Source organism: Astyanax mexicanus, chromosome 11, assembly GCF_023375975.1.
Source record: "Astyanax mexicanus isolate ESR-SI-001 chromosome 11, AstMex3_surface, whole genome shotgun sequence".
NCBI classification, from domain to species: Eukaryota; Metazoa; Chordata; class Actinopteri; order Characiformes; family Acestrorhamphidae; genus Astyanax; species Astyanax mexicanus.
In genome coordinates, this window is record NC_064418.1 from 45,097,501 (window position 1) to 45,111,417 (window position 13,917).

General features: G+C 39.3%; 1 protein-coding gene across 1 annotated transcript in view; it reads left to right on the top strand.

Annotated features, from left to right (window-relative positions):
- The window catches only part of LOC103033543 (receptor tyrosine-protein kinase erbB-4), a 555,493-nt gene that overhangs the window by 479,945 nt on the left and 61,631 nt on the right, over window positions 1-13,917 (top strand). Inside the window, exons 18-20 of the mRNA XM_022680070.2 lie at window positions 7,884-8,006; window positions 9,321-9,419; window positions 12,700-12,885. Coding sequence (XP_022535791.1) covers window positions 7,884-8,006; window positions 9,321-9,419; window positions 12,700-12,885 — 408 coding nt within the window. The remainder of the gene's footprint in view (window positions 1-7,883; window positions 8,007-9,320; window positions 9,420-12,699; window positions 12,886-13,917) is intronic.

Sequence of the window (13,917 nt, forward strand, 5' to 3'; positions counted from 1 at the left end):
CAAACCTACGTAAAGAGATTCTCTGGGTTGAGTTGAAAGTCAGTTAAGAGCAAGTCTGAGTGGAGTTGTCAGTAAATGAAGGCCAATTCAGAGTTGAGACTAACTCTTAAGTCAAGTTTTCAGTAAGTTATGGAATAGTATGGGTTGAGTTGAGAGTAAGTAAAATGCAAATGTGAGTTGAGTTGCATGTTAGCTAGTTGTCTCGAGTTGTCCAGCTGTCAGTAAGCGAAGGGTAAGTCTGAGTTGAAAATTGTATGTTTGAGATGAGTTGCACATTATTCAAAAGCAAATCTACGTAAAGTGTAATATTCTAGGTTGAGTTGACAGTCAGCTAAGAGCAAGTCTGAGTGGAGTTGTCAGTAAGTGAAGGCCAATTCTGAGTTGATACTAACTCTAAGTAAATTTTCAGTAAGTTTGGGTTGAGTTGAGAGCAAGTAAAATGCAAATCTGAGTTATGTTGCATGTTAGCTAGTTGTATTGGATCCAGTTATCAGTAAGCGAAGAGTAAGTCTGAGTTGAGAATTGTACGTTTGACTTCAGTTGAGTTGCACATTATTCAAAAGCAAACCTAGTAAAGAGTAATTGTCTGGGTTGAGTTGACATTCAGTTAAGAGCAAGTCTGAGTTGAGTTGTCAATAAGGGAAGAGAACGCCTGAGTTCAATTGAGAGTATTGTGTCTTTCCAGTTTGAGTTCTGAGTTCCAGTTTAGTTTCAAGTCGAGTTAAGTCTGATTTGAGTTGTCAATCAACTAATTCTAACTCAACTATGACCTGACATTATTAAAAAGCTCTCTATCAGCTCAGTTCATATTTAGTTACAGAATAACAAGAACTAATATTTGGAGATGTAGGAAGTTTAAAAATGACAAATTAATTAGTCGTGGAATTGTTCAAGACCATAAAGCGAGAACATCTTTCTGTGCCTTTTTTTATTTTGTTCATTTTTCTCTCCATCTTTCTTTCTCTGTGTGTCTGAGTTCTTTGGTAACTCTCCTTAATTACTTCCTGCTTAGCCACCAATCCCACAGCTCATTACAGCCCCAAACCAGCAAAGGCTTCATTAGAGCCAGTCCAGAGGAGATCAGAGAGTAATGGAATTACTGTAACAACATGAAAACACCCCCGCCCTCCCCTCTTTCCCTCTTTCTCAGCTTTGTCATCTCTGCTCTGAAGTGCTGAGAGAGCCTGAAGTGTCAGCACCCTCAGGCTACGAGAGAGAGAGAGAGTGCGAGAGAGAGAGAGAGAGGGAGAGAGAGAGAGAGAGAGAGAGAGAGGGAGAGAGAGTGCTGTAACTTTACTGTCCAGCCCTTCCAGAGTTTTTCTGATCTGAGAAAAGACGGGATGCGATGTGATGGCTCTGCAGCTGAAACTTCTCGCACTTCCCCAGGCTCTGTTCCACCCACTGCTGCTTCATCAAGACAACTCTCAAAAAAATACCAGACAGCATTTGTTCACATACTCAACTCTATATAAACACAAGTATTGAGTCACCTGCTTATTCAGTAAGCAGAGATGTATATTAAGAAAGTACAGTGTTTGGGCAATGAAACTGAAACACCTGTCATTTTAGTGTGGGATGTGTTTAATGGCTAAATTGGAGCAGTCTGGTGGCCAATCTTCATTAATTGCACATTATTGCACCAGTAAGAGCAGTAAGAGTGTGAAGGTTTATTTAGCAGGATAAGAGCACAGTTTTACTGCTCAAAATACTGCAATGCACACACCATTATGGGAGACATACCAGAGTTCAAAAGAGGACAAATTGTTGGTGCACGTCTTGCTGGAGCATCTGTGACCAAGACAGCAAGTCTTTGTGATGTATCAAGAGCCACGGTATCCAGGGTAATGTCAGCATACCACCAAGAAGGGCCAACCACATCCAACAGGATTAACTGTGGACGCTATAAGAGGAAGCTGTCTGAAAGGGATGTTCGGGTGATAACCTGGACTGTATCCGAAAAAACTAAAACCACGGATGATCAAATCACGGCAGAATTCAATGTGCACCTTAACTCTCCTGTTTCCACCAGAACTGTCCGTCACCACAATAAATTATTGTGGTCTAAAACCGGGTGTTTCAGTTTCATTGTCCAACAAAATTTACTCCAAAAAAAGCAGTGGATATCCTGGCTTATTCATGTACATTTTCATCCACATCACAGCTTCCCACACTGTTACCTGTTGGAGCAGCTGAAATGTTAGAGCCCTCTCGCACACCTTGCGCAAGGTGTGTCGTGAGGCTTATTGCTATCTTACACCTTGTCAACAGTCTATTTTCAAGCCTTGCACCCGCACTGTTAAAATAGCATCATAGTTTAGGAATACAATCCAACTTTTGCATCAATAATAAACAGAATTAATAAAATAATATAACATTGCTGTTCTCTTAAATTACCTGCTGGTGTACCTTCTGTTAAGATATGAACGCGCCAAAGTCAGAGAACACATGACTCCTGAATGGCAAATGAAACGCTGATTGGTTCATTTCCTGTTACGCCCAAAACACACCCATGATTAATCAGTAAGAACACTGTAGCTGTGTAGTTTTTAGCCCGCAGTGTGTGAGTTACAGCTGCAGTAGCATTAGCGCTAAGCCTGCACTGTATTACTGCCTGGCAGTGAGCAGTGGGATAATCAACACACACACACACACACACACACAGAGCTGACAGGAGTCTTCTGCTAGCCTTGCCCTTCTCAGGCCCTTATGGGGATTTCCCGGCACTGCCGTCCAAAAACAACATTGGACAAGCTCATACAGCCATGGCGGAGTGTGTGTGTGTGTGTGTGTGTGTGTGTGTGAGTGTGTGTGTGTGTGTGTTGTAACTATTTGGGGTTGGGGGGTTTGAGGGGCAGACATTTATGTAGAACAACAACGGCATTTGAGCTATATAGTGTGTCAAAATAACAAAGTCCCACCTCTCACTAAAATAAAGATTTTAATTGGTTCTGCCTCTGAAATAGACTCTCTGTTACCCCAACCCCAGCCGAAATAGAGATTCTCATTATGGGCCCTATTTTACTAGTTACTTATTCAGCTTGAAATAGAAGAATATACATGTGCAAAATACATGTACTAATTATCTTAATTAATTCTAAGTTTGTTTTGGGTGTAACGTGAAATAAACCAATCAGTGTGCCAGTTGTCATTCCCTTTAAGAGCCAGGTGAGCTCTGACTTGGGCACGTTCATATCTTAACAGCGCGGTGCTTTTGTGCATCTCAGCAGAGGACAATGACCTGCACATTCACACTGTGAAGATACACCAGCAGCTCATTTAAGGGTAAAGTAATGTAATTTTATTATTTTTTCTGTTTATTGCTGATGTACAAGTTGAATTTATGTACATAAGTGTCCATAAGTGTCTATAAGTGGCGTCTAACTGTTGACTGTTGCCAGGGTTTTAATCAGTCAGTGGTACCTGTATTTCTCACCACTAAGATAGAAACATGCAAGATATTTACCTGAACACACCTCATTCCTAAACTAAGATAGCGCACATTGAGCAGGCTGTACCACTGTGCCCTTTAACTCTTTTCCTTTAATCCGATTGGTCAGCACAGATATAAAAATGCTCATGACTTCACCTCTTTAACTCATTTGAGCTGAGCTTTTTTTCCCAAGCTTCAAATGCCTGGAGCAATCTACACAAAACAGTCACGCCAAGCGCCGAGAACGAGAGATGTCAAGACTGCAAAATGCTTCTCTCCCATTGAAACCAATTGGAAATAAAGTACATGTCTGCAAAAACCATGATGATTAGTTCTGCCACTCTAACTCACCCCTAGAGGTGCTGGATGGAGCTCCATCACAAAGAAACCAGTTCCACTGCTCCACAGCCCAGTGCTGAGGGCTTGTCAGAGAGACCATCCGAGTCCTGAAGTCTCACTGGCGGCCAAAAGCATAGACACAATTTATATATTCCTGCTCAGCCTTATATTTCATTGAGAGAATGGATAATAATTGGACATACTGTAGAGGGAATGCCAGTGAAGGACAGAGTCATATCAAACCCCAAGTATTAAGCTGTGGAACTGTGTTCTCTGGAATGATGGAGCTCTATCATATATGGGAGGTGATATGGGAGGTAAATATTACCAAAAACAAAAAAATAAATAAATAAATAAATAAATATAATATTACCTCACTTGTAATTAAATTTTTCACCTGAGCACGGGTAATATGTGACAAAAATAATAGAATTAAAATGGCTTTTTAAAGTAGGCGTTCCAATCCTGTTCATGCAGCTTGCCATCAGCTGCCGGAGCCCAGAGAGAGCACAATTGGCCTTGCTCCCTCTCTGGGTGGGTACAGTAGATAGCGCTCTCTCCCCACATTACTTCAGAAGGTGATGTCGATCAGCACAAGGCTGCGTCTGTGAGCTGATGTATGAGAAACAAGTCACTGCGTTTTCCTCCGAGTGTTAGCGCTGTGATGCTACTCAGCAAGAGTTCGAAAAGAGGCGGAGTCTGACTTCACATGTGTCGGAGGAGGCGTGTGCTAGTCTTCACCCTCCTGGTGTGTTGGGGCATCACTAGTGATAGGGGGAGTCCTAATGAGTGGGTTGGATAATTGGCCGTGTAAATTGGTAAACTGGGGAGAAATGGAAAGAAAAAAAAAAACATTAAAAAGAGCTTTTTGCTCTTTCTTTTTCATTACCATACAGGTATTTCACAGTCAAATCTAAAAAAAAAAATGAAAATACTAATTGTGAAAAGAATAATACAAGCTTTACTTTCGCCTTGCATTTTTCTTGATGAACTGCAAAAAAAAATATCAAAACTAAAAACTTTTAATTTCCCACTTTTTTTTTTTTTTTTTTTCATTTTCAACTTCTCCAGCTTACTTGAAAGACTATTTTAACACTGGAACTGGAGGACAGCTCACTTATTGTGAGTTTCAGCACCGCCAAAGTGGACAGCTCCCCATCTCCTCGGCTTCAGACAGCCACAGAGTCATAGACTTCTGGTATATTTCTGATAAAAGGAAATAGCACAAGACACAATGCTAAAATCTGTATACCAAGTCTATCTCTTCACGACTTGGCCTGTGCCTTCTCTACATCTCTACCTCCGTCTGCTCTCTGCTCCACCTCCACCTCTCTCCTCCCCCTCTCCTTCAGTCCTCCGCTATAGGGCTCCTGATTTAGAACTCCATTTAAATGAAGAACAGCTATTGTGCTTTAATCAGCCATCCATGATGAGCCCAGGGACTCCACTGTGGCCCTCCCACTCTCTCTCTCTTTCTCTCTCTTTTTTATGTCTTTATCTCTCTCTCTCTCTCTCTCTCTCTCCCCACTGTCTTGCCCTTTGATTTTTCTCATTTCTTATTTTCTTTCCCTCACTCTCTCCTCATTTCTCTCATTTCTCCGTCATTTTTCATTTCATTTTCGCTCTTTGTCTTCTTCCTCTCCTCATCCGTTTCCCACCTCACCTCACCTCACGTCTCGTTTTATTTTATTTTTTTTCTTTTCCTTTCCAATAGCGGTAGAACAATGATTTCTGCCCTGCCCTCCTGCGACCGTTTCCACTCTGTCGCGGCGGCAGGCATCACGGTTTTATCAGCTCAAGCTTTTCTCTCTCTCTCTCTCTCTCTCTCTCTCTCTCTGTCTTTCCCTTTCCCACCTTAAACTTCTCATTCTGCTCAGCCCTTATCTCTGCCTCACGCTCATATTTCAACTCGGCTTTGATAGCCCCGGGCTTTTGTCATTCTTTCCAGGCACTTTGTCCATTCAAATACTACTCGGCGTCGCACGACCAAGAAAGACCTAATTAATTACACCAAACGTGTCATCTGCCGCCACGCACCCTGCGGTTAATTTGACTTTTTCTTTCTTTTTTTCTTTCTTTCTTTCTTTTTTTCCTAGATAACTCGTCCTCTGTTGGTTCATGTCATTGGCTGCGTTGGTTAGATAAAAAAAAAAAAAGAAGGGGCTTTAGTTGAAAGGCCGTGTAGAGCAGAGCACAGTTCTGTAATGTATTATATTATAGTATAGTATATCAGGCACATGAACAGCCTCAGCCTTGTCCTTGTCCTGGTTTTATATATCAAGGCTGTTGGCTTTACATTCAGTATTTAACTGCTGTTGCCTTTGGAGTCTGTAATCCCATTCATTTTAGATTGGATTGAATTTTAGATAATGTACTTTGCATGTTTGAGCCTAGATCAGATGATTAAAAACCATTAAAAATTGGCCATGACCAATCAATCTCTCTTTGGGGAGACACCAAAACATCCAACTAAGAGACTGAAGCTGTATTGATATATGTATTTGTGTTAAACTAATAGAGTCACACAATAGAGATGCCACATTTTGGTCCATGCACTCTAGCAGCAAATACAATGAGTTCCCAGCCCTAATAATCCATTATTTAAGTGCTTTCTGGATGTGTCCTCTTAAATTAAAGTTCTGGTTGAAGGTCATGGCCAGACTTTCAGAGGTTCTGGGCCTCATTATTGGTCTCAATCCCACTGCAACACTCCCTACCTAAAACCTTTTAATATTACACACTACATTAATTGGTCAATAATTCTGGAACAAAACAAGAAGGACAGATTGCAAATTATCTTACCCCTTAAATCCCTTAAAACTAGGGGTGTGACATGACACTAATATCACGAGACGAGACACGATACTTTGTTCACGAGAACGAGACGAGACAAGATTTTAAAATACAATTTTAAATAACGTCAGAACGTCAAAATTGAAAAATGGCTTAAAACTAGAGTTTTATTTGAAAAAAAATCATTTGCTTACAGTATTTACATATGGTTTGTGTCTTGTTGGTCACTCTGTTACTGTTTATCGTTTCCACTGGAGCCAAAATGCAGCCAGACATACAACTTAAAAGTAGCAGAAGCATCTTCTATACAAATGCCTGAATTTACCCCATCTGCTGAGAGCTGCTCTCACTGCTCCGCCACCACACTCTAGTGGCTATTGCTACTGGGTTGCCAGATCCCTCTTAAAAAGTCCAGACTAAACTGTTTTTTTTCCCCCCGCGAGACAGGTTTATGCTTGACGAGAAATATCATCACGTTTTAATCTTGCGAGAGCTCGTGCCATGAGATCTCGTCACACCCCTACTTAAAACCCTAAAGTTTTTCTAGTCAGTGTACAGTACCACTCAAATTCTCATTTAATGTTTTGTTTTGTTTAGATTAAGTATTACATGTATCTTTGAGGACAGATCTGCATATTCTGCATAATCTCAGTGTCTTCATGAGGGAGAGTCACCTGGAATAGTTTTCTCAGCATCTTGAAGGAAGGAGTTCCTGGAGGTGCTGAACAATAGTTTCTTATTTTCCTTCACTCTGTGAAGCTTCAGCTCATCCCAATTAAATCACCTCAAATCACCATCTCAGTTCATCAGGTTTAGATCAGGAGAGTTAGAAAGTGTGTTGAAACTTTTGACTGGTACTGAATCTTTTTGGAGAAGGTGCTGAACTTAACCGTAACTCTGTGAACCTGATTGTACCATCTCTACCAATCAGCAGAGGAATATAACAAAATGACAAACCCTGGAAATGTGTGTTTGTATTGTGAACTAAGGTCAAAGGATATTGGCTTGGGTGTCATGGAAAATTTTTATATTTGTATACCATCATTGTTTTCTTTGTTTTATTTATTAATAAATAATAATAATAATAATAATACATTTTATTTTTATAGCGCTTTTCAGGATACTCAAAGACGCTTTACATTGCATAAAAAATACAATATGAAAATACATAGTAAAATAATCAACATCATCATCACCAACATCATCAATACCATACAATAGAAATCAAAATAGAGCAAAACAATCAAAGCATAAAAGATAGAAAATTTAAATTTAAATTAAATAAATAAACAAATGTCCTTTTTTCATCTATTTATATCAGCTGGTGGAGCCCCTGACCCCAAGTGGAACGGCCCCTAACCAGGCTCAGTTACGGATCCTGAAGGAGACGGAGCTGAAGAGGGTGAAGATCCTGGGTGCAGGAGCTTTTGGCACTGTCTACAAGGTACAGGTTTACATTCTGAGTGATTTGTAGGCTGAAGCCCATTTCACTCTTTGGACCCACCCCTATCTTATACCTTAGGCTGTAGGGTTGATTTAAGGTTTAGGTTTAGAGGGGGAGGAGATAGGTGGAGGTGGAGCAGACAGCAGACGGAGGTAGAGATGTACAGAAGGCACAGGTCAAGCAGTAAAGAGATAGACTTGATATACAGATTTTAACATTGTGTATTTAGGCTAATATTAAGGTTAGGGTTAGGCTTTATAATTGAAAGTTAGAGTTGAGGGTTAGAGGGTTTACAGTTTAGGTTAATATTAGGGTTAGGTTTCAGGGTTTAATCAAGGTTAAGGTTAGGTTTAGGGTTAGATTTAAGGTTTAGATGAAGGGTTAGGTTCCAGGGTTGGTTTAAGGTTTAGGGTTAGATTTAAGGTTTAGATAAAGGGTTATGCTCCGGGGTTGGTTTAAGGTTTAGGGTTAGGTTTTAGGGTTGGGTTAAGGTTAAGGATGGGTTTAGGGTTAGATTTAAGGTTTAGATGAAGGGTTATGCTTCAGGGTTGGTTTAAGGCTTAGGGTTAGATTAGGGTTAGGTTTTAGAGTTGGTCCAAGGTTAAGGTTATGTGTAGGGTTAGATTTAAGGTTTATATGAAGTGTCATGCTCCAGGGTTGGTTTAAGGTTTAGGGTTAGGTTTAAGGTTTAGATGAAACATTAGGCTCCAGGGTTGTTTTAAGGCTTAGGGTTAGGCTAAGGTTCAAGGTTAAGGCTAAGTTTAGAGTTAGATTTAGGACTTAAATTAAGTGTTAGGCTCCAGAGTTGGTATAAGGTTAAGGTTAGGTTCAGGGTTAGGTTTAAGGTTTAGATTTATGTTTAGGGTTAGGTTTAAGCTTATGGTTAGGTTTGGGTTTAGGGTTTGATTTGAGGTTTAGATAAACGCTTAGGCTCGAGGGTTGGTTTATGTTTAAGGTTGAGGTAAAGTTTAGGTTTTTGCATTAAGGTTTAGGTGAAGAGTTAGCCTCAAGGGTTGGTTTAAGTGATAGACTCCATAGAGAATCATTTACACTGAGCTCAGAGTTCAGTTGCATTTAATAGATTAATAGATTATAATAGTTAAATGTCACTCACTTCACTTGATGATCTAAAAGACATCTAAATAAAGTTTTTTGTTTTTTAGGAGCCCTCTAATTAAGGCTAAATGATCCATTTAATAATGAAACATGATAAACAGAATGTTCGTAATGTCAGAAGCTGATCTAAAAACAGATCTAATTATTCTCTCTCTCTCTCTCTCTCTCTCTCTCTCTCTCTCTCTCTCTCTCTCTCAGGGGATCTGGGTGCCTGAGGGTGAGACGGTGAAGATCCCAGTGGCCATTAAGATCCTGAACGAGGCGACAGGCCCTAAAGCTAACGTGGAGTTCATGGATGTGAGTGATATCAGTGAGCCTGTAGGGCTGTTCATGCGGCTTCAGTCAGATCCATTCCAGCTCCATTCAGTTCAAACGGAAAAATAGAAAAACCCAAAACGACTCTCGTTCACTCCGGAATGATGCAACGGCCATGAAACGCCGCCAAGAGACCCGTTTAGTGCTGTGTCTATTTCTGACTGCTTAATGAGAGCCTTACTAGTGTGTGTGGATGAGCGTTATGTGTGTTTTGTGTGTAGTGTTGACTGTTTGAGTGACCAGTGAGTGTGTGTATGTGTGTTGGTTTTGTATGTGGAAGTGTTCTGTTGTGGTAAAAAAAAAAGAAATGGTTGGAGTTGCACCCATAGCAATTAATACAAATGTGCCAAATCCCATACTTTTACTTTTGTCTTGTTTCTGTAAAGAAGTAACACTAATAGATTAGGATTCCTTGGAGCAAATCAGCTTTTATGTGTCTCAGCATGCTCTCCACCAGTCTTTCACATTGCTTTTGGGTGACATTATTCCACTCCTGGCACAAAAAAGCTTAGTTTGATGGCTTGCGACCAACTTATGTCTTCTTACTCCTTACATGATTACATTCAGAGGTTTTTCAATAAGGGGTTCAGGTCTGGAAATTGACCATCAATTTTGTCAATTTTTATGTCAGTCAGCAACCACAGGATGACATCAAGTGACCTATAAAAAGAATGGCAAATAGCAGCTGGGGTGAAGTGCATGGAAAGAACAGTTCAAAACATTAGGATTCCCTGGAGCAAATCAGCAAACTTAACCCTAGTGGCACCAAACCTTTATGTCAGGAATGATCTCTAAGAGGGATTTGAACCCCCTAGTATTAAACTGTGGAGCAGTGGATCTCTGTTCTCTAGAATAATGGTGCTCCGTATCCCATACTTTTGGATGAGATGAGTTGGGAAGTTGAGAATAAGGCAGGTGGTACACTTAAAAAAACGTTTCGCAACTTTTTCCATTTACTTTTTTTTAAGTAAGTTTAATTTCAGATAAATTTAAGTAACTTCAACTCGGTTTCAAGACTTGTCACATAGAGTAAATAAGTGAACAGAACTTTAGTAAATCCTTTTTTTTAGTAAACTTTACTTAATTTATGTACACAGTATTACCTAATTACAATTAATTAATGTATACAATATTACTCAAATAATTTATGATACATCATATATTATAATTCCTGAAATGTAAATATTTTTAGTTAAAACACACATATTACACTCTCTCAACACATGGACGGCATGTAATACATTATTTTTAGTTTACTAGTATAAAGAATGTATTACATGCCATCCATGTGTTGAGACAGTGTAATATGTGTGTTTTAACTAAAAATATTTACATTTCAGGAATTATTATATTATATTATGTATCATACATTATTTGAGTAATATTTTATACATTAAGTAATTGTAATTAGGTAATACTGTATGCAGAAATGAAGTAAAGTTTACTAAAAGAAAGGATTGACTGAAGTCCAGTTCACTTATTTACTCTATGTAACATTTAAGTCTTGAAACTGAGCTGAAGTTACTTAAATTAATCTGAAATTAAATAAAAAAAACACAAATGCAGAAAGTAAATTTTACTCATTTTTTTTTTTCTGTGTAAATAATCTTATTTATTCTTACTATTACAAGCCTTCCTATTCCTTGGCCAGTAAAGAAAGTAAAAATACAATTTATTAGCCTTGATTTTAATTGCAATTTTATTTTCAGTGCTTATTCTCATGCAGATGAACTTCTTCACCTTTTTAACCCTCTATCGTTCTCAACAGTCAGACTCTCTCAGTTGAGCCACAAACTGATCAGCATCAGTCTTTAGAGTGTGTGAGCTGTGACAGGTGTGCCTGTAGGTGTGTGTGTGTGTGTGTGTGTCTAAGTGTGTGTGAGCTGAGATGTTAACTCCAGCAGAGTGATGACACCTTTCACACACTCACACTCTCTCTGGCTGTGGGTCTGGGGCTGAGTGGAGTGTATTGTGGGTCTGGTTGAGAGCGAGGGGATGATAGATAGTGTCAGGCGGGTAAGTGTTGCTGGCTGCTGCTCAGCCTGATATTAGAGCTGATTTAGGACCTGTGAGAGCGCGCTGAGAGTCTTAGCTCACTCTGAAGACTGTATTATGCAACTACAGTATCAGAGGGCTGATAAATCCCAACATACTAACGGCCGTTGAGCTCCGTTCACTGCAACTGTCCACTTAAGGGCCATTGAAAACTGAGTAAAATGTTTTGTTTTGTGTGTGTGTGTGAATGGCCGAGTAATGGTAATGGGGCATAGTGTATATGGAAGCAGATATATAATATACAGCTCTGGAAAAAAAAAAAAAAAAAAACTTAAAAACTGAGTTTCTTTGATTTTTACCAAATTGAAAACATCTGGAATATAATCAAGAGGAAGACGGATGATCACAAGCCATCAAACCAAACTGAACTGCTTGAATTTTTACACCAGGAGTAAAGCAGCATAAAGTTATCCAAAAGCAGCGTGTACGACTGGTGGAGGAGAACATGATGCCAATATGCATGGAAAATGTGATTAAACACCAAATATTGATTTCTAAACTCTTAAAATTTGTGTATAAAGACAATATTTTTTTGGAGAAATGTTACATAGTAAATAAAAAAAAAACAATGTTCATTTTACTCAACATAAAACACATAGCAAAATCAGAGAAAATTATTAAGAAACTAAAGTGGTCTCTTGTTTTTTTTTCAGAGCTGTATTAATGAAAAGAGGTGTTCAATTGTTAGAATAACATAAACTTTAAATATTGTTTTAAATATGAGTTGGCACCTCTAGCCTAGAATTAAGAGGAGATATGATTGGGCATATCCTGCTGAACATTGTCATCACATGTCACTAAGCTGTCCTGGTCCCTCGTATCACTACGAGGGGTAGCTGACTGTCATATATGATGGCTTGATGATATGGTTCCAGTTTGTAACAGTATAGGTTGCCAGTTTGTTGAAATATCCCTCTTTTCTCATGCCTGTCATAATGTCTTTGAGTGTGCTGTATTTCAATCAATCAGTGATCTCTCACCAGGAGGTACACTACCTCAATATAGCCTATGAGAGCCTTTTTATAGGGAAATAGAGGAAAAAAAATCACGTTTACACCCTTGTATGGCTAAACCCAGTGTCAAAATGTACATATAAACATATTATCACTACTTAGAGATGCTTATACATATCTAATCCCAAATTTTCTTACATCTACGTCTATCTATATGTTTCCTCTGTGTCTGAGCTTCTTTATGTCTCCTCCAGGAGGCCCTCATCATGGCCAGCATGGAGCACCCCCACCTGGTGCGTCTGTTAGGGGTGTGTCTGAGCCCCACCATCCAGCTGGTGACCCAGCTCATGCCCCACGGCTGCCTGCTGGACTACGTCCACGAGCACAAGGACAACATCGGCTCCCAGCTGCTCCTCAACTGGTGTGTGCAGATCGCCAAGGTAAGAGCGGATACTGTGGTCCAGCTTACAGTGCTAATTATTTCAGAACTTCCAGAACTTTATTCCAGTAGATGCTTCGTTTTGTACCATGGGCCTGGTCTGTTATGGCTGCAGATCTTTCCACAGAAGTCTTGTTGGGTGTCTAAGGTTTGTTCAGATGTTTTTATCCGCATATTCATAAAAGTTGTCAGCAGAGGGAAGCATGAAGTGCTGTAAGATTTTCCAGGAAATCTTGATATATTGACACAGTGGATCAACACCAGCAGATTACATGTATCTCTAAACCATCACTGATCATTAGTAAATTTAACATTTAATTTGGTTTCAAATCAAGGGATCAGAGTCTGGAGGAAGAGTGGAGAGACACACAGTCCAAACTGCTTGAGGTCTAGTGTGAAGTTTCCACCAATCAGTGATGGTTTGGAGACTTTTCTTTAAGACAGTGAAGGTTTAGTAGACTTTATTAGTGGATAGTAAATGTTGTAGATAAAAATCTTTTTAAAATCTATTTTTCAGACAGCAAATATAACTTTTTGTGGGAGTTCTATATAAGTATAACATTCTGAGTGCTGAGATCAGGGGCGTAGCAGCAAATTGTGGGCCCTGTACACTCTCAATATCAATGGGCCCCTATCCAAGCCAGTACTTAAGGAAAGGATTTTCATGGGCCCCTCTCCCTACTCGGGCCCTGGGTATTCAGGTCCACTTTTCACTTATCTATCTATCTATCTATCTATCTATCTATCTATCTATCTATCTATCTATCTATCTATCTATCTATCTATCTATCTATCTATCTATCTATCTATCTATCTATCTATCTATCTATCTATCTATCTATCTATCTATCTATCTATCTATCTAGAGAATGAAAGTAGATCACACAGTTATAACACTGTAAATGAACTATATAAGCCACATTAGGACTGTAGGCATCTGGCTGTGCTTCCTGTGAGCCAACCATCAGAACTGCTGAGCCAGAATGAGTAAAAATCTGTTCCTAAAACATCTGGGAGCTTCTTTTCTAATGAA